This window comes from Nicotiana tabacum, chromosome 19 (genome assembly GCF_000715075.1).
Source record: "Nicotiana tabacum cultivar K326 chromosome 19, ASM71507v2, whole genome shotgun sequence".
NCBI lineage: Eukaryota > Viridiplantae > Streptophyta > Magnoliopsida > Solanales > Solanaceae > Nicotiana > Nicotiana tabacum.
The window spans coordinates 113,769,149-113,794,971 of NC_134098.1; the positions used below are offsets into that span (position 1 = coordinate 113,769,149).

At 37.4% G+C, this 25,823-nt stretch overlaps 3 protein-coding genes across 3 annotated transcripts; all 3 read left to right on the forward strand.

Annotated features, from left to right (window-relative positions):
• The first annotated feature begins 6,625 nt into the window (after window positions 1-6,625).
• On the forward strand, window positions 6,626-12,005 carry LOC107802559 (uncharacterized). Its single transcript, XM_016626072.2, has 7 exons — window positions 6,626-6,915; window positions 9,019-9,481; window positions 10,082-10,152; window positions 10,260-10,353; window positions 10,500-10,571; window positions 10,691-10,801; window positions 11,295-12,005. Exons 2-7 carry the CDS (start codon window positions 9,023-9,025, stop codon window positions 11,754-11,756), a joined length of 1,269 nt encoding a protein of 422 aa, XP_016481558.1. The 5' UTR covers window positions 6,626-6,915; window positions 9,019-9,022; the 3' UTR covers window positions 11,757-12,005.
• Window positions 12,006-13,041: 1,036 nt separating this feature from the next.
• Window positions 13,042-15,509, forward strand: LOC107802560 (pentatricopeptide repeat-containing protein At3g62470, mitochondrial-like). The gene is made up of 2 exons (XM_016626073.2): window positions 13,042-13,330; window positions 13,447-15,509. The coding sequence occupies exons 1-2, from the start codon at window positions 13,229-13,231 to the stop codon at window positions 15,208-15,210; spliced, it is 1,866 nt and encodes a 621-aa protein (XP_016481559.1). The 5' UTR covers window positions 13,042-13,228; the 3' UTR covers window positions 15,211-15,509.
• A 3,597-nt stretch (window positions 15,510-19,106) lies between these two features.
• LOC107802561 (dual specificity phosphatase Cdc25-like) lies at window positions 19,107-22,952 on the forward strand. The gene is made up of 3 exons (XM_016626074.2): window positions 19,107-19,368; window positions 19,469-19,607; window positions 22,591-22,952. The coding sequence occupies exons 1-3, from the start codon at window positions 19,139-19,141 to the stop codon at window positions 22,771-22,773; spliced, it is 552 nt and encodes a 183-aa protein (XP_016481560.2). The 5' UTR covers window positions 19,107-19,138; the 3' UTR covers window positions 22,774-22,952.
• The last annotated feature ends 2,871 nt before the right edge of the window (window positions 22,953-25,823 follow it).

A 25,823-nucleotide genomic window follows, 5' to 3' on the forward strand; every position in this document is an offset into this window, starting at 1 on the left:
TGGCCAGTCGGCCTGATAACTCGGTTTGTGCAAAATATTACGAAGCGGGTAAGTGGTTAACATGCATATGGGATGACATTGAAAGTACAACCATAACTTTCTAGAGGCGCTTATCAGTGCAAGTGCCAATTTTTCTAGGAGCGGATATCTAGTTTCCGCTTCTCCTAAGGTTCGACTCATATAATAAACGGGGAATTGCGTACCTTGATCTTCTCGAACTAGGACACCGCTTACGGCGACTTCCGATACTGCCAAGTACAAACAAAATTTTTCATTTGTTTTTGGAGTGTGAAGTAGTGGTGGGCTTGATAGATATCGCTTTAGTTCCTCTAATGCTTGTTGGCACTCCGGGGTCCAAGCAAAATCGTTCTTCTTTTTGAGTAGAGAGAAAAATTTGCGACTTCAATCTGATGATCTTGAAATGAACCGGCCTAAGACTGCAATCCAACCCGTTAGCCTTTGTACGACCTTCACGCTATCCACAACCACGATGTCTTCGATGGCCTTGATTTTATCGGGGTTACTCTCTATTCCTTGATGTGACACCATGAAGCCGAGGAACTTGCCCGAACCGACCCCGAAAGCACATTTTTCGGGGTTGAGCTTCATGTTGTATTTCCTTAAAATTTCGAACGTTTCCTGCAAATGGGTCAAATGGTCCTCTGCGCGCAGGGATTTAACTAGCATGTCATCAATATAAACTTCCATTGATTTTCCTATTTGTTCTTCGAACATTTTATTTACTAGGCGTTGGTAAGTAGCCCCTGCATTCTTTCGCCCGAATGGCATCACATTATAACAATACGTTCCATATTTGGTGACAAATGAAGTCTTTTTCTGGTCCTCCGGGTTCATCTGAATTTGATTATACCCGGAATAAGCATCGAGAAAAGTGAGGATCTCGTGGCCGGCCATGGCATCGATCATGCGATCGATGTTGGGCAGCGAAAAGGAATCTTTGGGGCATGCTTTGTTCAAATCCTTATAGTCCACACACATTCTAAGTGTGTTCCCTTTTTTAGGCACTACAACTACGTTGGCTAACCATTCGGGATATTTCACCTCCCGAATGGACCCTACTTTGAGAAGATTGGTTACCTCGTCCTTTATGAATGCGTACTTTCCCTCGGACTAGGGTCTTCTCTTTTGCTTCACTGGTCTGAACCTGGGGTCCAAACTTAGCTTATATATCGTTATGTCTGGCGGGATCCCTGTTATATCTAAATGGGACTATGCAAAACAATTGATGTTATCGATAAGAAATTGAACGAGTTTCTTCCTGAGTTCGGGGCTCAGCCCCGTTCCCAAGTATACCTTTTGCTCGGGCCAGTGCTCGATTAATGTGATTTGCTTTAGTTCCTCGATTGTTGATTTGGTGGCGTCGGAGTCATCGGGAATCACGAAAGATCGAGGGACCCTTTGATCACCATCCTCTTCGATTTTCTTGTTATCTGTCTGGGTCGAAGCCGATGTCTGTGATTGCTATTTGGTGTCACGCTCTCCTTCCGAGCCCTATCCTTTTATCGGTGAACGTGAGGATATTGGTTTAGCTTCCTCGACGGCGAATATTTCCTTTGTGGCTGGTTGTTCTCCGTACACCATTTTGACACCTCTCGATGTCAGGAATTTGAGGGCCTGGTGTAGGGTCGAAGGTACATCTCTCATGTTGTGGATCCATGGCATTTCAAAAAGGGCATTGTATCTCATATCGCCTTCGATCACGTGAAACTTTGTTTCCTGGATGGTTCCGACCACTTTTATTTGTAGGATTATCTCGCCTTTGGTGGTTTCACATGCCATATTGAACCCGTTTAAAACCAGAGTTGTGGGTACGATCTGATCCTGTAGGCCGAGCTGCTCTACTACCTTCAATCGGATGATGTTGGCTGAGCTACTTGGATCGATTAACACACGCTTAATTTTAGTTTTATTCATGAGTACGGATATTACCAGTGCGTCATGATGAGGTTGGATGACCCCTTCTGCATCTTCATCATCGAAGGACAAAGTCCCCATGGGTGCGTAATCTTGAGTCCGAGATCGCTTTTTCCTCACAATCGATGTTTTAGTGCGTTTAGGCATTGGTCCCTGAGGGGTATCGATGCCGCCTATGATCATGTGAATGACGTGCTGCGGTTCTTCTTGCTCGTTTTGCTTGCTGAAATCCCTATTTTTAAAATGGTTCTTCGCCCTATCACTCAGAAAATCCCGAAGGTGCCCTTTGTTGAATAAGAGAGCTACTTCCTCTCTTAGTTGCTTGCAATCTTCCGTTCTGTGGCCATGGGTACCATGATATTCGCACGTTTGATTGGGATTTCTTTGGGCAGGATCGGTCTGCATGGGTCGGGGCCATTTAGTATCTTCGATGTGTCTGATGGCCGACACGATAGCGGATGTACCAAGGTTGAAGTTATATTATGATAATCGAGGTGCTTCTATAGGATCAACATATTTGTCGAAGTCGCTCTTATTCATAAGTCCCCGAGAATTTTGCCCTCGATCAATCCTTCGATTGTTCCGAATTGTATTGTTTGCTGAACCGTTGTTCACCCGATCTGCGACGTACGATCGATAACGGTCTCTGTTTGACCTTTGTTCTCTGTCGATCTCCTTTTGCTTTTTAGTAGCTGTCCTGTTCTAATGCACGGGTCCCTACAGAGCTCTTTTCGATTGGTATCGGTTGTGTACATCTTCCCAAGTTATCGCTGGATACTCGATCAAATTTTGTTTCAGCCGATATGATGCTGTCGAACTTAGCTCGTTCAACCCTTGGGTGAAAGCTTGTACGGCCCAATCGTCTGTGACCGGTGGTAATTCCATGCGTTCCATTTGAAATCGGGATACGAATTCACTCATTATTTCATTCTCCCTTTGCTTTACTTTGAAGAGGTCTGATTTCCTTGTTGCAACCTTTATGGCACCAGCATGTGCCTTTACGAACGAATCTGCTAACATGGCAAAAGAATCGATGGAATATGGTGGTAAATTGTGATACCAGATTATCGCTCCCTTCGAGAGGGTCTCCCCGAACTTTTTCAACAACACGGATTCGATCTCATCGTCCTCCAAATCGTTACCTTTGATGGCACATGTGTAAGAGGTGACATATTCGTAAGGATCAGTCGTACCATTATATTTGGAAATTTCGGGCATACAGAATTTTTTAGGGATTGGTTTCGGTGCCGCACGAAAGGCTTTTTGTATGAATTTTTTCGAATCAAGCCCTTTTATCATTACTGGAGCCCCCGGAATTTGATCGACCCTGGCATTGTATGTTTCCACTCTCTTGTCGTTGGCTTCGACTCGTTTTGTGAGTTCCTCGAGCAATTTAGTAATTCCGGGAGTAGTCCCCGATTCTTGTTCATTTGATTTCACTATGGCGGGCTCTGTTCTGGGGGTGACTTCTCGAAGTGGATTGGAATCCGGCCTGCTTTGTGCGCAAGTTTGGATCTGTAACTGAGCTATCGCTACTTGTTGGGCTTGTAGCATCTCGAAGATCATACGTAAGCTGGCCCCGATTTTCCCCGCGTTTTGGGTGTCTCGGGCTACGGATCGAGTACCGTCCTGAATGCTTTTTTCCGGTTCGGAACGCTGATTCGCCTCCAAAGATATTTGTGAATTGACATCCAATGGTATTTCGGTTCGAATTTCGGGTACTTCGATTCGAGCCTCGGTGCCATCGTTAATTGGCCTTCCGGCCCCGGGTGCCAAGATGTTGGTTTCATCTTGAAGGCCGGTTTCGTGGTCGATAAGTAAAGCCATTGCTGATTTGAAGTTGTAAGCTGGCGTGTACTTTAGATTTGTATCAAACGATCACTGTTACTCTTAGCTCCACGGTGGGCGCCAAACTATTTACCGAAAAATCGGATAACGTTAGATTTTGTGTGTGGTTATAAGGATATGCGATACAATTTGATATAAATCGTGTAGAGAAATAGAGATACGTATATTCTTGACTATGAGAATGCAAATAGTGGGCAATAAGAATGAATGAGATAAAGTAAAGCAAACACAAAGGGATATCTTTCAATATGAGAAGTGATTTTTTTTTTGTCTCTGCCCTTTAGCTTACAAGGATTCCCCCTTTTATAGAAGAGAGTTATTACAAAAAATAATAAAATAAAATATATAGTGGAAGGCCCATGGTGACTTGTCTCTTTCTTGATTCCCGCCAAGATTATCTCTCTTGGTACGGTCGCAACGGCTCTTGTCTGTGAGCTCGATACTGGCTCGAGCTCGTTACTGGGTCAGGCCTTTCGGTCTTGGCTCGAGTATGACCTTCGAGATGGGCGTCGCGCATTTCCGACCTCGAAGCAGTGCCTTGCGAATCGATTCGGCCACGGGCTCGATGGGGTTATCGAGCCGACTCCTCGATCGACCTTCGGGCTCGAGGCTCATTAGTACCGAATTCGGAGCTCACTCCCAAAAATCTCATTCCGACTTTTTAACACTCGAACTCGATTGAACGTAGGAAGGCCGAAATCTATTTCGAACATATACATTTAGCGACCTCATTTTCAACTTTGGTTTTAGCACTACTTACATATAGAAAGAGTGTGGCTGTTTGGTCATGAATTCACTTGTAAATGGGTGAATTTTTTTAGCGGAAATTTAGCTATCAATATTTACAAATATAAACATCAATATCTGAAAATATTGTACTAGTAACTTTTTTGCCAAATAAATATGTCAAAACACAACTAGTCCAACACAGTCCAGATGGAGGGTATAATGTCATTGAAACCACTAGAATATAGGCTTTTAATTTAAAGCATCTCCGACAAAATGCCAGGAGAAAGAAAAGATGAGAGGCTCAGAGGCTAAGGTGTACCTTAGTCAAAAACCAAAACAACAAAAAGCAAAAATCTCATGCTACTCCGACTACATTCCTACCCCCATACCTTTCTCTGCCACTACCAATTAGCTTACCTTTCAACTCACCCCACCCTTACTATCCCACCCCTATCCACGTATATACCCCTCAGACTTGGGTAAAATGAAATGAAAACAAAAATACGATTTTTCATATTTATAATTTAGTCAAATATTATGCTATGGTCCTTTTTTTTTGGTTAGTAAGGAAGTTAATATTAATAGTTAACGAAAGTCCATAATGCATTTGTCCAATCGAGTTAAAGTAGTACAAGTACTATAAAAAACAAGATCATATTATGCTATGGTCTTATTTGTCATTCATTTCTTTTTCTAAGCTGGACACGAAAACCAACAATACTTTCTTTAGATATCGTTTTTGGAATATTCAGCTAGAGTTTTGATGAGCTTATGATTTTTTTTTTTTTATTTTTGTGAATGTTCAGCGTTAAACGAATAAACTGTCAATTGATTATTTGAAATAACAGTACTTGAAATGTGTTATAATGAAATTGAGATGATGTATGTCAAGAATATTTATATTTTGTTGCGTGTTTATGGGTACATGAATTTATTTAATTTTATAACAACTTTATACTAAAGAAAAAAAATATAAATATCATAAAATAACATGGCCATGGATTAACAGGTGAGAAATTACTCGATCACTCATATAAATTATTTTATTGAAGATTAAAGAATATGAATTTGTATAAAAATATCAAGTTAAATTGTAGTGAATATTGATATTTTTCAACCTACTAGAGTTTTATTTCTCTCCTTGTTTGTTAATCGAATCTTTCACCTATTGAATTCATTAGTTTAGTTGCTCATTATTCATATAATTAGCCGTTATTTTTATCAGTAACTAGTCCATATTTTTTAAATTATGAACGTTCAGCTATTTTTAATCTGGAATTGATATTAAATCGGTGTTCAATTATTATATTTGTATGCATTACTAGTTGAGTACCGAGCTCTTTTAACGTAGATCTGTTATTGACTCTTATTCTCATTTTGGACTAATATTGTTAGTCACAACTCACAACTCGTTAAGAATGTCTTGATTAGAAAATTGCGAAAAACGATAAAAACATTAAAAATTGATAAAGTTAAAAGCTCTCCAACTAGCTTTAAGTGCTGATTCAACAAGGGTAGCTTTATTGAACTCCTCCCCTTTGGTTGAAAACTTAAGAAAGGGATATAAAAGGGAGGGATTACTGTTTTAAATTTGAACATCCCTGATAAAATTTAAAAATATAAATATTACACCATTTTTCCTAGCCCCAGTTTCATATGATATCTCACACTAAAATGCGGTCAACCACCAAAAAAGAAAGGACAAAAGTTAAATCTCATTTCCTTTTCCCTCCAACAAATTACAAGATTGATATTGGGGTTGGGGATGGGGGCGGGGGGTCGGTGGGGGGAGCAAGATATATATGGTAGTAGTATTAGTTAATCCACGAGAGATTATGATAAAGTGATAAGCATTTTAATTTTTAATTAAAGGTTTTAGATTTGAGTCATAAATTTAAAATTTTCTTTATAAAGAGTGATTTATTTCTAAAGTAAAATTTTCCTACACTAATTCGAATTAAAACTTCAAAGATAATATCAAGAACAAGTGAGAAATTTTAAAAAATAATTTAGGATAGGACTAGTACTGTACAGGCAACTGCCCGACATTAACGGCGCAGAGACTTGAGATTGACCAGATAAATTTAAAGGAAAGAGAAAGAAAAATGGAGCAAACACAAAAAATAAAAAATAAAAAGGTAAAAAAGTGAGAGAAGGAGAAAGAAAAGGACAGACAGTAGGGGGCACCAATAGTCATAACCATCATACATAAAAAAGTAAACATTAAACATTTTGATAGTTTACAGAGAGAAAAAAAGAAAGGAAAAAAAAGAGAGAGAAAGAAGAAGAAGAAGAAGAAGAAGAAGAAGAGAGTTGGGTTCACGTTTGTGGGTTCTCCTGTGTGTTGGTTTGAAGAGATCTCTTTCAGATCAGAAGCTCAAAGGGTCACAAAAAGACAACCTCGTAAGGATTTGTTTTCTTTTCGATCTGCATGTTTTGTGTTTATGAATTCTTTACCACATTCTTTTTCTTTTTGTTCTTTCTTTGGTGGGGTTGTTTCAGCGTAGCTTCTCAGGCAACAAGACTTTACCTTTGGTAATTATTTGCTAGTTTGCTGTTTTCCTCTTTCTTTGTTTCTGTTTGTGTTGGCCCTGTGCATCTCTTATGTGGGCGTTTTGAGTTTTTGTGGTACAAAATGAATTTTTTTTGCTCAAAATGTTGGAAAATGGAAGTGGGGATTCGAAATGAGGGCTTTTAGGGTGATTGTCTTGCTCTTTGAGCTACTTTTTGTTTGTGGGTTTGGGAATTTGGTTCTTTTTCTTTTCTGGGTGCTTGAGCTGTGAGAATTTGGCCTTTATGTGACTATACTTTTTTTTTTGCGCAGAAAAGTTTGAAGTTTATCTTTTTGTTATGGGGTTTGAGCATTTTGGGGCATATGTTGGAGGCATTGTGGGTACTGGATTTGGCTTGATTCATTTTCTTTTATTTTTCTTTCATTTTTAATTGGTTTTCAACGGTGGGATGTGTTTGTCTATGTGTAATAAAGGGATTGTTGAAGTTATGTTTTTTGTTGGTTAGAAGATTACTTCTTTTTTCCCCAATTTTTCAAATTTGTGATGGATTTGAGCTTTTGTTTCTCCAAATTTAGATTGCCATTTACACATTATTTCTTCTATTTCTCTTTCTTTCCTCCACCCCGAGCTCGTGATTTCTTGGTATATTTTCCTTATGCAAGATTGTCAGATTCAAATATTAGTAGTTGAAGGATTGAAATACCCCAACAATAATTTAGGCACAAGCAGAAAATTCAATAAAGGCTATATAGAAGAAATTTATTAAACTAGTGAGAGAACGTAGTAGGAGGCTTTTTCACAACTCATAAACTCTTGAATCTCTCTACATCATAGCTACCTCTTCACAATAGAAAATATGTAGTAACATCCATATTTATAATACTACAAACCAAATTTGACTAGAATCTAAAAAACCTATTCATACATGATTTTGGTTGTGAATCCTAATTAGACATAAATTAAATAAACTAGTAAATATCAAATCCTATTAATTAATCTTGGTTTACTTTCCAACAGTAGTTTTTTTGAATTCTAAGGTGGTTAAGATATTCTCCTGATCTCTCTCTCTCTCTCTCTTGCAAGTTCTTTCCCTTTTAATTCTGTAAATTTTCCAGTTGTAAGATATTTTGGGGGATATCCAACCTTCTATTTTACTGCCTTTTGCTCTACCTCAAACACTTTGTTTGACAGGCCCTGTCATTTTCATAGGGGGGTTATATTCTTTCGAATGTAAAGTTGGTAACTGCATAACTTAGTAGTTCCTGATTTGAGGAGAAAAGGACTTTCTTGACTTATTAACACTATCTTTCCTTTTAGAAATGTAATCTTACTTTGTCTAAGTAGATACTAATTTTGGGAGTGGTTTACTTAGAGGAACGATTGAGATAAAAAAGCCGGTTGCTGGAGACTCCTGTTGTTTTGTTATTTCTTGGCAGCACCTTACCTTCATGTTTTTTACTGTCCTAACTGTGATTACTATATAGAAGAAATATTTTGATCAATCAGCTGAACACTGCCTGTGCTCGGAAAGCTCAATATGTTTTTCTCTGGAATAAGACCTGCGCTTGTGATAGTATCAATAGGTTTGTTGAATGGGATGATCTCCTCACCTAAAAGCTTAAGCTATTAGATAGAGGATGCATTTAATGTGCCAAATGTCGAACTCTGGGACATCATTCTGGGAAATGTTGGAATAAATACTTGTATGACTTGCGTGATACCGCTGCACTTCATAGCTTTTAGATTTTCCACCAGACCTCGATTCTTCTTTTCTTTTGGGGTTTGCAATGTATGATTTAGGTTTTTATTTAGTAATTTATCTTTTTGGTTTGTGATCAAACAATTAGAAATGTTAAGTGGCCTTATTTCTGCTTGTCATGCAAACCTTTCATCATGAGTCATTTGAAGCACTAAATGTACCAGTTATAAGAACATGCTACCGTTGAGGAACTGCCTTTTGAATCTTTTATTCTGTTTATTTATCCTTTTGCAGGTAAATGGGGAGGGACGTTACAGGTTTACGTAGTGCTGACAGGAGACCTAATGTTAAGCCAAATGGTGTCACAGTTCATGTTGCCCCCAGAATTGCTAAGGAAAGTGTTGAAGCAAAGGACTATGAGGCAGAGGATCACACTGCAAAAGGCACACACGTGGAGGAATCCCATGAGAAGCAGGATGTACTATCCGTGAAGAGCACCAACTGTGAACCTGATACGACCGAGGGAAAAATTACAAAGACGGAGGCTGTGAAGTCCAGTGACAAGAAGTTGGGCTCACCATTGAAGCCTGACTCTGATTCTTCTGCGGTGACTGAAAGTCTAGCCCCACCAGTCATGAATTCATCAGGAAATGAATCTGAAAATCATGAAAATGGCACTCAGACTGTTGATGCTGGTTCTAACTGTTCATCCAAGTCCAACGATTTGCACTCTTCTATGACTTCAAAAAAATTTCATGTAAGATTTTATTTGTTTTCGTTTTAACACTTAACAATCATGAAGATGCTGCAAACCTTATAACCCGGAGCTCTTGGTTATTTACCACAGTATAAAGGATAGTATTTAGGATAGCATTTGAAAAGGTAAGTGGATTTTATTTGCAGCTCATAGATGTCAAGGAAACTGCTTGCTTGTTCCTGTTTTGATTAATGGAGAACTTCTCACCCTATAAATATGTTAAGATTTAAGTTTTGTGATGCTGATATCAGAATAGAATTAAATGGGAACCTTCAGCAGATTGTGACTCGGCTTTTGCCGAAAAGTAGATGGAATTTTGGTTTGCAACTTAGATGAGTTAGTCACTGAATGAAGAAGGAGAAGGAGAAGTTGGATGTGGGAAACAGAATGATAATTTGCTGCCATCAGAGACGAATGCATATTCAGTGTCTTGACTGAATTTTTTCAGGCTTCCATACTACACATATTTCAGTGTTTTATTGTCATTATTTTACACCCTTCATAATGCTTTATATAATATTTGTGTAGCCTCTGATGTCATTTAGTTCTTGTGCCCTGATTTCAGGCCACTGATTTTGAGAATTATTCATCTTGTTGCAGCAAAATTCTCCCATGATGTCAAGGAAACTGCGGATTCAGGATGAAGACGATAATTGGTCCTTGGCTTCATCGTATCCTCTTGTTGGCCTTCTAGTTCTTCTTTTTGTAGACATTATTATTAAAAATTTCTGCTTTCAATTTCTTGTTCTTCTGGGAAAATCTTCCTTATCTTTCATAGAACTGCAGCTTCTGTGCGGACAGTTAAGTCCAAGATTACTGTTCCTGTAGCTCCATCATTTAAATGTTCTGAACGCTCAGAGAGACGCAGAGAGGTATTTTCCTGAATGTTTGAATGCAATTTTTGTTTCAACCTCCTTACAAGGCCCCTCTCCCTCTTCCTTATTCATATTAACTTGTAGTGGTGCTTTTGTTTTCCGAACCATTGATGCTTTCTCATTCTTTCTCATTTTTTTCCTAGTATTACACAAAGTTAGAGGAAAAGCACAAAGCTCTGGAGGCAGAGAAACATGAATATGCAGCCAGAATGAAGGTATTGTAGTATGCATGTATCCTCAACCTTAACAATTGCTTAGGGGAGGGCGGAGAAAAAAATAAGACATGTTGTGAAGTAAGATACCTGACCCCTAACTTATTCTCTACAAATTCTAGGAAGAGGAAGAAGCAGCAATGAAGCAGCTTAGAAAGGCAATGGTCTACAGAGCAAATCCAGTTCCTAGTTTTTACCGTGAAGGGCCACCTCCAAAGCGTGAACTTAAAAAGGTACTCTTCACCTATATTTCCACTCTTTGTTTATCTTGAAAGTTGATTGCCTCTCGGCAATGTTTTTCTTTCTACCGTGTGTAAGAAACTTGTCCAATTAAGTTAGACTTTGGCCATATAATTTGAATAATCAATTTTTAATTTTAATGCCATGTTATAAATCACACTTCACCTAAAAAAGGAATTATATAGATAACAACCCAAGATGCGAGTTACTGATATCATCTTTAGAATGCATGTGTGCTATTTATTTGCATGTCTGTTCTATGCTCGAAAGTGTTGATGTCTGGCATAACTGAGACAACTTTGGCTCTGCAAATGAAACATTTTTTTCGTACTTTTTTTTATACGTAATTTAAAACCTATATGTGTTTTCTATTCCCAAGTATCAAGCTATCATGCAACAACCTTGACTTCTCTCTGGGCTTTTTCATGGTCTACATAGAGCTTTTATCTTTGTAAGTAAACAAAAATTTTACTGCTTTGCATGCAGCTGCCAGTGACTCGTGCCAAATCACCAAATCTGACCCGTAGAAAGAGCTGTAGCGATGCAGTCACACCATCTCCCGAAGAAAAGAAACCTTGTGCAAAGGTTCGTCACAGCATTGGTGTTTACAAACAAGGCAGTACTACCCCAACTACTCCCAAGAGTAAAGATCGTGTGAGTGCTCGGAATAGTAATGGAACTCCCAAAGCCAAAGAACCTACCAAATTGGTGAAAGCGAAAAAAGGATCCCCTTTAAAGGAGATGAAGGAAACTCCAATTAAGGAGATAAAGGAAACTCCAATTGCAGAGTCAAATGTAACTCCAATGAATGAGACAGAGGAAGCTCCAGTTAAGGTGACAAACGAAGCTTCTGTTAAGGAGATAAAGGAAATTCCCGCCTCAGAGATGAAGGAAACTTCTCATACAATGACAGAGCAACTGAGTGCGGATACTGCTGCTGAATCATGAACAATTAGTCTTCTTCTTTTTCATTTCCTTTTTCTTTTTCTTTGTAGTTTTTATCATCGAATCGAGATGTTCCAGGCAAGGTCAAATTGGCCCTCCTCTTTTCTTCTCGGCAATGACTTGTTGAAGTGATGCTTTTAATCCGTGTTGTATATTATCTGTAATTTCGATTGGTACATATGTTACATAGAAAGAGTGTTGGAGAACCTTTTGTTTATAAACATAATTTTAAGATAGTTTGACTGTGTTGTGTTATTGGTTCCTTGCCCATCTTTTGAGTGACTGCTACTCTTATATATTTGCCAAAAGATGGGTGGACAGTTTGTGCTCGAGGGCACTCGGTAAGTGAATTGCTGTTTCTAGTCTCTCTTTTGTTCAAAGGAAAAACTGTTATTTTGTATTAGACAGATGAATGCAATGTTTGTATTAAATGAATGAATGCATGACATATGTTTTTAATTAAACTTTTATCACTTCATCATATTCATGGTTAAGTAGTTATTTTGATCTTAACACTTAATCAAGATAAATGATACACTATGGTTTGGTTTCTAATAACAATAAGCAAGCAGTTACTTTATTCTACAACACTTATCAAAATATATGCTTTTGCCTATTTGGTATTTAAAATAAAAAATAGGCAACTGAAAATCATCATTTCAATCATGAAGACCGTTGCACTTGATGTTTTGTAGGGTACTTTTACGGCACAAATTGCTCTGTTGAAATGATTCTTGTTTTGACATGCTGTTACCATTTACTCCATTAAAATATAGTAAGAGCAAGCTTTTAATATCAGAAAGTATACTTGTATCTTGGATATAAAGTAAAAGAGTATTGTGAAGAAGCAACAAGAATTCGGTGGTGGGCGCCAATTAGCTTTTCAGCAAAAGCTATGGAATGAAGGGGCAACATAATTAGTGATAACTCATATAGTTGATTTTACTGGCTTAAAACTTGGATGTATTATTGTTGTAAGATAAGCTCTTAACCACTTTTTTTCTTTTTGGAATATATGCTTAATAAGTTTGAAACTAGTGTTAATACTTGGTAAAATCAACCATTTTATTTGCTTAAAACAAGTTAATCTATTTCTACAACATTTGATCAATTTGACTGATTTTCAAATTATGTATTCCTCTAATTTGCTTTAAAAACATTTAATTAAAGGATGTCCAAATTAATCTAGTAAAACAAGATGATGTACAAATTACAATGCACGAGGTACAACTCTCACAAAGCATAATCTCATTGTCCTGCATAAATTCCCCAATCGGCCCTTCCCTACTGTCCTTCCCCCAGTACCGTAGAAGCCAAATCTCGCCGCTGCGATCTGCAAAACCAGCGCATAACTCTCATTTGAGTGGCAAAGTTTTCCACTTTCAATGGACTCCCTATGGCTATTTCTATGAGAAATCTCGAAAAAGCTGCAATCTTTAAACCTTCTCCACACTTAATTCCACAGCTCAACTTCAATGGCCAACTCCTCAACAGCGCCGCCACCCAGTTGGATGATCAACAAGCCACAAGGCTACGAAGAAGATTTGGAGAACAACAGCAAGTGTTCCTTCTTGCTGGTAGCTCTCTGCCCTTGTCTCGTTTGTTTCATTATCATACTAATTGCAGTATTCATCTTTCTCGTTGTCAAGTTTCATCTTTTTTGCCACACCCCACTTCACTCTCTACTTTTCAGGAAAAGTTGTCATTGATTAATCCCAGAAAATGTTGGCCTCTTTTGCCAAAAGGGTGTTCTTATATTACCAATATTCATCCAAATTTGAAGTGTTCGAAGTTGAACTGTAGGCAGTTGAGTACAACTGTTTTGCCACGCTCCACTTCATTCTATGCTTTTCAACAAAAGCTGTCATTTTGTAATCCCAAAAAGATTTGGCCTTTTTGGTCAAGAGGGTGTTTTAATTTAACTGGTAGTCATCCAAATGTGAACCTTTTGAAGTTGAGTTGTAGGGGAATCTGTAGTTATGTAGATAATGATGGTGAATTAGAAAGTGATAATGATGTTGAGAGTGAGAGTGATGAGAGGGTGGAGTCGAAGGCGGATCCTAAAGAGGTGGATAGGGTGTGTAAGGTTATTGATGAGTTGTTTTCGTTGGATCGGAATATGGAGGCTGTTTTGGATGAATGTGGGATCAACTTGAGCCATGATTTGGTAGTGGATGTGTTGGAGAGGTTCAAGCATGCTAGAAAACCAGCATTCAGATTCTTTTGTTGGGCGGCTCAAAGGCCAGGGTATGCTCATGATTCAAGAACTTATAATGCAATGATGGCAATACTTGGAAAGACGAGGCAGTTTGAGACCATGGTCTCGGTTCTTGAAGAAATGGGGGAAAAGGGTTTGCTTACGATGGAGACATTTTTGATCTCCCTGAAAGCATTTGCTGCAGCAAAAGAGCGTAAGAAAGCTATTGGGATTTTTGAGTTGATGAAGAAATACAAGTTTAAAGTTGGGGTGGAGACTATCAATTGTTTACTTGATGCCCTGGGAAGGGCAAAGCTTGGAAAAGAAGCACAGTTATTGTTTGAGAAATTGGAGCATAGATTTACACCAAATATACAAACATATACAGTTTTGCTCAATGGTTGGTGTAGGGTAAAGAATCTGATGGATGCTGGTAAAGTATGGAATGAGATGATTGATAAGGGATTTAAGCCTGATATTGTCGCCCATAACACAATGCTGGAGGGTCTGTTTAAGTGTAAAAAGAGGTCTGATGCGATCAAGCTGTTTGAGGTTATGAAAGCCAAGGGTCCATCACCCAATGCAAGAAGTTATACAATCTTGATACGAGACTTGTGTAAGCAGGGGAAGATGGATGAAGCCATTGACTACTTTGAGGAAATGCTTAGTTCCGGAAGTGAGGCGGATGCTGCAATTTTTACCTGTTTGGTAACAGGCTTTGGAAATCAAAGGAAGATGGATAAAGTCTTTGCATTGCTGAAGGAGATGAAGGAAAAAGGATGCCCACCTGATGCGCGACTGTATAATGCGCTGATCAAATTAATGATAAATCGACGAATGCCAGATGATGCAGTTAGTTTATATAAAAAGATGATCCGGAATGGAATTCAACCAACTATTCACACTTACAATATGTTGATGAAATCATTCTTCATGACAAAGAACTATGACATGGGTCATGCAACTTGGGAGGAGATGAGTCTGAGGGGTTGCTGTCCTGATGAAAATTCTTACACTGTTTTCATTGGAGGGCTTATAGGGCAAGGGCGATCTATGGAGGCTTGTAAATACTTGGAGGAAATGATAGACAAAGGCATGAAAGCACCTCAACTTGACTACAATAAATTCGCGGCTGATTTTTCTCGGGCTGGTAGGCCTGATATAATGGATGAGTTGGCTAAGAGGATGAAGTTCTCTGGGAAGTTTGAGGTCTCAAGTCTCTTTGCTAGGTGGGCTGAGATGATGAAGAGTAAAGCGTAGGGATCCCAGCTGATAGTCAATGCGAATAAATTATCTATTTCATGTTCTCTATAATGCAGATGAGAGGATCACTAACCAATCAGTAGCACCTTTGACTATCAATGACAAAGGAGTGTTATGTAAGGTCTGAATTATGAAAACTCATAATTATTCCAGCTGTAAATCCCTTCTTGTCATAGAACATCTTGTATTTTTTTTGGTTCTTTTAGCAATCATTAGGCTTCTTGCTAATTTAAGCATCTTTTCGCTCCTCTCATGTACTCTTTCCTCTCATTGGTGATTTTCTTTTTCCTTTACAAGAACTGCATACAATTTTGATGCGCTTCCCCTGTGCGCCCTTTAGCAGCCTGCATAATTGCATTTGTACCTGCTTTCCCTTACTTCACCTCTTCGATCGCCTGCCTGAGAAGCTATATATCCTGGCTGTAGTATGTTTTCTGTACCTTCTGGAACAATAAAGCACTGAAATGATACCTATCTTTACAAGCTGCACTATGATTAAAAAAAAAAACGACACAAAGCTATACTTCCGGAAGTTGTTCTTTCAGGATCTCACATTTAATAAATTATAACAACCAAAACAAAACAAAAAACTGAGATTGTGGATGGAAGATTAGCACATTGTAAGTAGATTGTGTAGTTGCTTTAGCAAGTCCTTTCTAGGTATTTACAAATTTAACAGTTTTGGGGCGTGATTGCTTTAAATATTCTGTCTAAAGAGAAGGCGAAGGAGAGGAGAACTAGAACAAGGAAAGCCCAGTTCGAGTTAGAAAGGCATTGATGACTCAAGGTTTATATTAGGGAAGGAGAATGAGAGGATGAAGTGTCGGTTTTGGCCTAATCATCCAGTTTGCTCCAGTATCTCCAAATAGGTAGGGTTTTATAGTCAAAGTAACTTCGTCACTTTCATGTACACATTGGATGGCAGCTCTTCCTCAACCAAGTACATTGTCCCGAGGAGATACAAATTGCCACGCCATTTTCTTTCATCTTCTTCTGCCCATATTAAATGAAATAGAAAGAAAATCTTAAAAATTCCCTTTCCTTTGCCATCTATTCTTTGTTTCCAAACAGAGGATTTGGTAGTTTCTACGCATTTTCCTATATAAGCTGCCGACTCTTTCAGCTAGGAACATTCTTAAGGATTTTGTAACAATATTTAAGTTGAATGTGAAGTGGCTATGATCAGGGAGTAGTCGTAGCTGTGTCTCTACTTGGATACTATCTTATCCCATGGAAACTTCAGTTTATCCTCTGAAGCAAAGTTGTATAGAGTTCCAAAGCTGATCAGAACTTGTATTTAAGTTGAATCTGCAGTAGCCAGATTCTGTTGCACCATACATGGTTCATAAACAAACATCAATCTACTATGCGATCAGAGGTTGCACAAGCGGCAGTCAATAATGTGTTATGCTTGATTATACTAATCACTTAAGCACATGCTCACATATAGCAATGGAGCTGAGATCAAGAGAAAACCTTGAGCTGAGATCACATTAATATTTCTTTGGTGCTTTGGTTTGTTGTTTTACTTTTCTTTAATTTAGTTCATTGAAGTAGTAGTGGTGGCTTCCTTTGTGAGATCTACAAGAAAGGAAATTGATTCTATCTTATCTGTAAATGAATACATCCAATCTGCAATAGATTGGATCTGTGATCTTGTAGATATATGGCAGAAGATCTTAGATCTGAACAAAAACTTGCATTGTTGTAAGAGCATATGCCCGTTGCTCTAAAAAAGAACGTGTAAGGTTGCTTTCAACTCTTTTGATTTTACACCTCTATATTCAGGTATTGGCCTGATGCATTGGATTATGTGGGAAAGATTTGCTTGACTTTAGAGAAATTGGGCAAATGCAAATAAAGGTTTTTAAGAAAGAAATAAAAGACACAGGCAACTCCGTTTTCTCTCAATTCTATATTTGTTGTCTATGTCAATTTTATTGATATAACTTCCTTTTTTCGGCTACGAAGTAAATATTAGTAGTACATATCTGGACCTGTTAACTACACATGACACCCTGACAGTCATTAACAAAAGAAGATTATTACATAAGTTGGCGAAGAATCATATATCATTAATCTGTGATTTGTGAAAACTGTTACATACTACATTTTTATCCTAGAAATAGAGAATATATTAGTACTACTAAATGTAGCTAGATCGTCACTGTCTTCCCTTCTATAAGCACATGAAAGTTAGAATATTAAATTGAAAGATCATCAATTGAATGAAATACTTCCAGAGAAGATTATGTTTGTCTTTAAACATGGACGTTCTTCAATATTTGATTGATCCTACGCAAATAGGAAAAAGGAAACATTTGACGGGTTGTTTAGTTAATCTTATTACTGGAAATAATTTAATTTACTCCGACCATAAGCTTGTATTAAGTGACATTTTTTTTTTGTTTTAATAATCCACAACCTTAATTTGTCTCTTAAAATTAAATTACTTTTAGTTAGCCGGGTGCCTGACCTATACCTGTTAATCGGGTCGGGCTGACCCGTTTACAGCCCGGTCCTGTAGCGTGGGGCGGGCTGGGACGGGTTGGGCGGGGAGCGGGTTTCAGACGAACAGTTTTTTGATATCGGTGCATCGGAACCCACTAAGCCCGTAAACCCGTTAACGGGTTATTAACGAGCTACAGTCCGGTTCAGCCCGTTTATTAACGTTTTTTTTTTAAAAAAAAAAATTAAATGGACCAACTGAAACTCCTGATATTGACACTGGTATTTCTGATATACACAAACATTTAGAAACATTATATAATTATTATGCTAATATTGTTGATGCTTTTTCTGCTGTAGATTCAAATATTCCTTCAAGTTCAGTTTCAACATGTGGGACCAGTGCTTTGGATGATAATGATGGTGTTGAAGATTATTTGATTTGGTCTACAGTAGGGGAGCATCAACAAACGAGTAGCAGGAATATTGATGAATTTCAATTCTACTTGCAAAAGTCAGCAGAGCCCCACACAAAGGAATTTCTACCACTGAGTTGGTGGAGGAGTAACTCAAATAAATTTCATGTTCTTTCGGCCATGGCTCGAGACGTGCTAAATGTGCCGATTTCAACAGTCGCATCAGAGAGCGCATTTAGCCAAGCAAGACAGCAACTAGGAGATACCCATCATTCATTGGGTAGCAACGCTTTGAAAATTCTAGTGTGCTTCAGAGATTGGATAAGATCATAACGACGAAATCAAGGGCGTGACGAGGTAGATGAAGCAGAGGACTAAGAAATTGGAGATATAATGGTTTATGGTGCTGATTTAACCAATGCCGGAAACCAAGAACCTCATGTTGACATGGATGAACTTACAAAAATGATGCGAAGCATGTGATGTACTATTTTTTTGTTTTTTTTTTATAATTGTTGTAAACTTTTAATTTGCAAGTTCAAAAATAACAAAATCAAAAAAGAACTTGCAACTTAATTTGAAGTATTATATATTATTCAATAAAAATATCAAATGAAAGTCTTCGGAGCTTGATCCTTACATATTGCCTATTGGTCTTATTAAATAATTTTTTGTAGCCACTTACTTTCAAATTTCAATTTTAAAATTATAAAATTCAAATTTCAAATTTAAAACTTTAAACTTCAAAGTTTAATTCTAAGCCTTAAAAGTTTTCAAACACTTAAGTATCAATAACATTTAATAAGAAAAATAAAATTTACTTAAAAAAAAAAAATTCACGGCCCGCTAACAGTCCGCTAAGCCCGAACTCGGACGGACAAAAAAAAAACTCGAAAAAGTATAGCCCGCTAACTCAGTCCGCTAACAACCCGCGGGCTATTTTTTTTTGTGTGCAGGCCGTCCCAACCCACCCGTTAAACGCCCATCGCCTAACCTACCGCTGATTGAAGGAAAAAAAAAAGATTTTTATTTACGTACTAGTAAAAGTTTTCCTTTCTTACATGGAGTATTTCTTATCTCTTTTTAAATTCCTTTCTTACATATTACTAAAGGAATTTTTTGATTTTACTAATTATTATTTCCCCTTTCCTATGTCCATATTTTCTTGCTTTTGGAGAAACTTGAGAAGCGAGAGAGAGGAAGAGATGGCGGCAAGGAGTATCACATACATCACCGGCTCTCAGCTTCTCTCTCTTAAACGCCGTCCTAACATCGCCATCGTCGACGTCAGGTCACTCACATATTCTTCCAGATCTCTATTCTATCTATATTTCTGCAAAAACCTCCCCATATATCTGATTGCTTTTGTTTTGGCCTCAAATTATTTGCAGGGATGATGAGAGGAGCTACGATGGCCACATAGCTGGCTCACTTCACTTTGCTAGTGATACTTTCCGTGATAAAATTCCCAGCCTTATTCAAGCTGCTAATGGAAAAGATACCCTTGTTTTTCACTGTGCTCTTAGCCAGGTATTATCTGGTTTCCTTACCCACTTTCTCATATTTGGTAAATATCTTTTTCTTTTTCTTGTGTTGGGGTTTTTTCAGTATTTGGTTAAAGATTCTTTGTGGTTGTATTTTTGTTCTATCTTGATCACTCTACAGTATTTGCATCATATTGGCATGGGATGATTTAAATGGAGTAACTTGGTCAGCGAAGATTCATATAGTCCGCCTCTAACTTATTTGGGATTGAGGCATAGTTGTTGTTGCTTGATCAGTCTACAGTTCTCTTTTGGGTTTTGGCTTATCCGCTGTTGATACATTTCTTTATGAAACTGCTAATGGCATCTTGAACTTATCCCGGACTAATCTCAGTTTCTAAGCCATATTGTGGTTATTTGTCAACTCCTTTGGCATTTCTTTTGCCAGATTCAGTTTTTGGTTAAAGAGTGTTTCTTCACATCTCCTTATTGGGTTTCAGTTGATTGGGTTTTTAGGGGTTATTGGCTTGAATTTTGAATTGGCCAAAATTATGGAAAGCAGGTGTTATAGGATTTCAACTACTACTAGTGAGATAAATAACTTATAGAGTTATTGCTGTTGTTGGAACTAGAGATATCAAGATCAGTGAAGATACACAATGAAGCGGGGAAAGACTAATTAGAGAGTCTCACCTTGGTTTTCTTCCATAACTTAACATTTCCCTTAGTATCATTTATAATATAATTCCACAGTCAACCTATAGTAGTCATACAATTTTTACAATTTGAGTTTTACCTTAATTTTTCCTTTCCTTTTACTTGTTATGATGAGCCGTACAGAGCAATTATAGCCTCTTGATTTCCTTAGTTGCTTCTGCAAATCTTTTTTCTTTTGTTCCACATATGGATGCTTTTCTTTGAGCTACTGTTGGAATAGGCAATCCGGTAGCTTATACATATACTTCATGGCCAAAAATCTTTCTATGGTGTATTAGGTGTTCTATGGCTAAGATAACCACAGGGATAAGCGCTTAGGCAAACACACAACTTACATTCATGGTCTAGTTTAGATGCAAATCTTCCTTGAATTGCATCCATGGTAAAGGAAAGATTACACATATTGAAACGTCCAAGGCCAAATCTACATGTCATGGAAGTTCTTAAGAGTGTTGTATGGTAAATATTAGACTAAAAGTAATCATGCCACTGTTATCTTTGTCTCTTTGCTGAAAAGCACATTATGCCTCAGTATAAACCTTCAAAACTTGGTTTTGTTTCTGGAATTGCTCCAAAGTAACAATCCTTGTATTCTCACAAATAGTCCAATTCTCTTTTTGTTTTCTTGGATAACGGTGGTATTTGGGTCAGCTCATCCGTTATGATCAGTCCAAGACTTAGGCAGATGTGGATAATTCACCTGGTGTCAGCTTTGCTGGACTCCGAAATTTGGTTTCGAAATTTATTATTCCAACTCTTTGACTGCTAAGCCCATCCCTTTAAGAATAGTCCATGCTTTTAGTGGTTGTTCAGATTGTTACTCTGCACTATTAATCGACTTACAATTTTGGCATAGATTTGCAGTTTACTGTCAATGAGTTTTACCTACCACCAAAAGCTTTCACTCTTTGGTTAATAACAAATGAAGGACCTATTATTGTCCAACTTCAGCTGTTCACTAGACAGTCATTATATAATACATAGTTCTTCATGCTGTTGCTATTGCAGCATTCTCTCCTTGTATAAGCTTCAGATATGCTTCTGCTGCAGAATTTTTTAAGTTCATTTGGTGGGTACAAGTGTACGACTCTATTTTGCACCATTTAACCAATAACTTAAACGTGTGGGTGAGTTCCTTTCTTCTTCCAATAACATTCTGTATTCCTCAATCCAATCTTGAGTACTATTTGAAATTCAGAAGAACTGTGGAGGATATTGTCAGTGTCAATATGTGAAGCTATTATAATATTTGACTAAAATTTGTCTAGTGGTCTCTTTGGACTGTATATCCATTTCGATAAAAGAAAAGGAGAAAATGAAGCATCTCCTGACTCATTGTGCTGGCACTACAGGTGGATATGCCATCTGTATCATAGTTTTGCTTTACATGTCAAGCTCGTGGATGAAGCAACGACTAGAAGTTTAATGAGTGAAGTAAATGGAAAGATGAGGGTAGACTATAGAGAGGAGAAAGTCAAAGAAATAGGCTAGGTTGTGAATTGTGATTTTGTAGAAGACGTTGTAATTTGCGGAGTTGCTCCTCTAGAGTAAACCTGGAAAAGAGACAACTAATAGCTGATGGTCACTTGTGATTACTTACAAATAAGTTTAGAAGTAGGAGGAACCAGTTCAAAAATAAGGCTTGCTTTTTTCAAAAATGTGAAATTAGCACTAAAGTTGAAAGCGTAAAGGGTCATGTTATGCTAATTCTTGCTTCTGATCTTTGAAATTGCGCATGTGGCTTTATTCTAAGAGAAGTGCGCAAGATCAGAGAGTACTCATATGCTACATTAAAGGTATAATACTGTACATTGCCAGTTTTAGCAATACATTACTGCTTAAAGGAGACTTTTTGTAACAATTAAACAAGCAAAAATGGGCATATTATTTTCTAGAGTTATGAAATGGTTGTGTTATAACTCATATTCTAGGCTTTATAGTAGAGTTCTGAGTATTCTCATCTGCTTGCTGATCTCTCGCAGTGCAAGCAGTGACACCATCTTCCTGCTTCACTTTAAATTACGCTTGTCCTCTTCTACATAACAACTTTTCTTTATAAAAAGTTCTTTCATTATGCAAGAGGATAATAAAGTGTTTCATGTGGTATTTTAATGGAATTGGACGCCCACACTGATTATTACATCTTCAATAACTATTCATTTACGTGTTGAAATATGTTGTAGCCTCTCGGCATGTTCTACTAGTGATTGCAAGTCTTGGAGATCAGGAGAAATGGATAATATACATCCTATCTGTATCTCTTGTTTTCATATATCGATCAGCATATTGAGTTGTCAATGACAATTTTCTAGGTCCGGGGACCAAAGTGTGCAAGGAGGCTTGCAGAATATCTAGCTGAATCGAAAGATGATGTGGGAATAAGAAATATTATGGTATTGGAGCGTGGTTTTAATGGATGGGAGGCATCTGGTAGGCCAGTTTGTCGTTGCACTGAGGTCTTCTGCAAGGGTCACACTGAACAGCCACAGCAATAAAGTACATAAACGATGCCAAAGAAAAGGGATATGTTGCATCCTGATATATAATCTTTTGACTGCATGTTTCAACTATAAAAAATGAAGTTGTGACCTGGGAACATAAGTGACTATTTGGCTGCTGATACATGTATTTGCTCAACCTTCGATATATAAATGAAGATATTATTTTGATGTAATGCTGTCGTCAATTACGTTCTTGAAGTTTTTCCTTATCAAACAAACTGCAGGAGAAGAAGCAAAACAACATTTGTTTTGGGTGAACATATGTTTGATTGTTACCATAAAAAATATGGAATACCTTAAATCTTCTACACTAAGAAATTTTATGTAAAATATAAACCGTGCAGCTGCTTTACAGTTCAAAAAATTGTCTTTTTCTTTTCAGTTTTCGTCCACGACATGTCCAAAAGTCTATTAACAAACCCAATTTTGTTATAAAATAAAGTCTATAAAGTAAAGACTGTTATAAAATAAAGGCTATAAAGTAAAGACAAGTATAAGGAGAAAATGATATATTATTCAAACTTCAAAGTTATGTACATAATGAACTGAAAACTCCTCTATTTATAGAAGAAAGGAAGCAGTTGCGAGGCTTTTCAGGAAACAGCTGTAAGGCTTTTCTTTAGCTGCTTGTAAGTTGTCTGCATGAGCTGTTTGCAACCTGCCTGTTTAATAAGAAGTTGCTGCAAATCATTTCATTTAGCTGCTTGCAACTTTGCCTGCATCAGCTGCTTGTAGATAAACTTCAACAGAGTACTAAATGGATAATCTTCTTCGGGAAGATTATCTATAGCGGAGTAATAAATGGACATCCACAATAATTATTTTCATAACACTCCCCCTTGGATGTTCATTAAAAGGTATTGTGCCTCGTTAAAACCTTACTAGAAAAAACCCAGTGGGAAAAATCCTAATGAAGGAAAAAGAGTACACATATTTAGTAATACACATTTCTAGCTGCCTCATTAAAAACCTTATAAGGAAAACCCTGTGGGAAAAAACCTTAGTAAGGAAAAAAGAGTACATCGAGTATTTTACTTCCCCTGATGAAAACCTTGTTTCAAATATTTGAGTCTTCGCATTCCAATCTTGTATACCATCTTCTCAAAAGTTGAAGTTGACAAAGATTTAGTGAATAAATCTGTCGGATTGTCACTTGAACGGATTTGTTGCACATCAATGTCACCATTTTTCTGAAGATCGTGTGTGTAGAATAATTTTTGGTGAAATGTGCTTCGTTCTATCTCATTTTATAAATTCTCCCTTCAATTGGGTTATGCATGCAACATTGTCTTCGTATAAAATTGTGGGTCTTTTCTCACATTCTAAACCATATTTTTCTCGAATAAAATGAATTATTGATCTCAACCATACGCATTCCCTACTTGCTTCATGAATAACTATTATTTCAGCATGATTTGAAGAAGTAGCAACAGTAGATTGCTTTGTGGAGCGCCATGATATGATAGTACCTCCACATGTAAACACGTACCCGATTTGAGATCTAGCTTTATGGGGATCAGATAAATAACCTGCATCTGCATAACCAACAAGATCTGCAATATCTTTGTTAGCATAAAACAAACCCATATCAAGAGTTCCCTTTAAATATCGCAATATATGCTTAATACCGTTCCAATGTCTCCATGTAGGAAAAGAACTATATCTTGCTAGTAAATTAACAGAAAATGCTATGCCAGGCCTTGTAGTATTAGCAAGATATATTAGTGCACCAATTGCACTGAGATAGGGTACTTCGGGACCAAGGAGTTCCCCATCCTCTTCTGGAGGTCGGAACAAATCTTTATTCACTTCAAGTGATCGAACAACCATTGGTGTACTCAATGGGTGCGCTTTGTCCATGTAAAAGCGTTTTAAGACCCTTTCTGTATAGGCAGATTGATGGATAAAGATCCCGTCTGCTAAATGTTCAATCTGCAGACCAAGACAAAGTTTTGTCTTTCCAAGATCTTTCATCTCAAATTCTTTCTTAAGATATTCAATTGCCTTTTGGAGCTCTTCTGGAGTTCCAACAAGATTATGTCATCAACATAAACAGCAAGTATAATAAATTCTTAAGCCATTTTCTTTATAAAAATATATGGACAAATAACATCATTTATGTAACCTCTTTTCAGCATATATTCACTGAGGCGATTATACCACATGCGCTCAGATTGCTTTAAACCGTACAAACATCTTTGTAATCTGATTGAGTACATTTTTTGAGATTTTGAATATGTTTTAGGCATTTTAAATCCTTTAGGGATTTTCATGTAAATTTCATTATCAAGTGACCCGTATAAATAAGTTGTAACCACATCCATTAGATGTATTTCAAGCCTTTCACGTAAGGCTACACTAATGAGATATCGAAATGTTATGGCATCCATAACGGGTGAATATATTTCTTTATAATCGACTCCGGGTCGTTGTGAGAATCCTTGTGCAACAAGGCGAGCCTTGTATCTTTCAACTTCATTTTTATCATTCTTTTTTCGCACAAAAACCCATTTATGACCAACTGACTTTATACCAGCAAGTGTTTGGACTACTAGTCCAAACACCTCTCTTTTAGCAAGTGACTTCAATTCCGATTGAATTGACTCTTGCCATTTTGGCTAATCAGATCTTTGTCGACATTCTTCGACAGATCGGGGTTCAAGATTCTCACTATCTTGCATAATGTTAAGTGCAACATTATATGCAAAAATATTATCCACCATTATTTCAGATCGATTTAAATTAATCCCATCACTAGTAGAACTTATTAAAAGTTCCTTACTCACTTGAGTCTCGGGTTCATTGATTTCTTCAGGAATCTCAGAACTAATCAGATCTTGGGTCTCTTCAGGAGATCCCTTCATAATATCATTTTGATCATTTGTCTATATTTTTTTTCTAGGATTTCGATCCTTAGAACCCAAAGGCCTACCACGCTTCAGACGTGCTGTAGGTTCACTAGCTCTCATGCTATTAGATGGTCCTGCTGGGACATCAATCCGGATAGGCACATTTTCTATAGGGATATGTGACTCAGTTATCAT

Coding starts and splice junctions, on each gene's coding strand:
- LOC107802560 (XM_016626073.2), top strand. CDS start 13,229: ATGGCCAACTCCTCAACAGCGCCGCCACCCAGTTGGATGATCAACAAG. Junction 13,331..13,446: donor GCAAGTGTTCCTTCTTGCTG/GTAGCTCTCTGC, acceptor TCTACTTTTCAG/GAAAAGTTGTCATTGATTAA.
- LOC107802561 (XM_016626074.2), top strand. CDS start 19,139: ATGGAGTATTTCTTATCTCTTTTTAAATTCCTTTCTTACATATTACTA. Junction 19,369..19,468: donor ATCGCCATCGTCGACGTCAG/GTCACTCACATA, acceptor AATTATTTGCAG/GGATGATGAGAGGAGCTACG. Junction 19,608..22,590: donor TTCACTGTGCTCTTAGCCAG/GTATTATCTGGT, acceptor ACAATTTTCTAG/GTCCGGGGACCAAAGTGTGC.
- LOC107802559 (XM_016626072.2), top strand. CDS start 9,023: ATGGGGAGGGACGTTACAGGTTTACGTAGTGCTGACAGGAGACCTAAT. Junction 10,572..10,690: donor AATATGCAGCCAGAATGAAG/GTATTGTAGTAT, acceptor TACAAATTCTAG/GAAGAGGAAGAAGCAGCAAT. Junction 10,802..11,294: donor CAAAGCGTGAACTTAAAAAG/GTACTCTTCACC, acceptor CTTTGCATGCAG/CTGCCAGTGACTCGTGCCAA.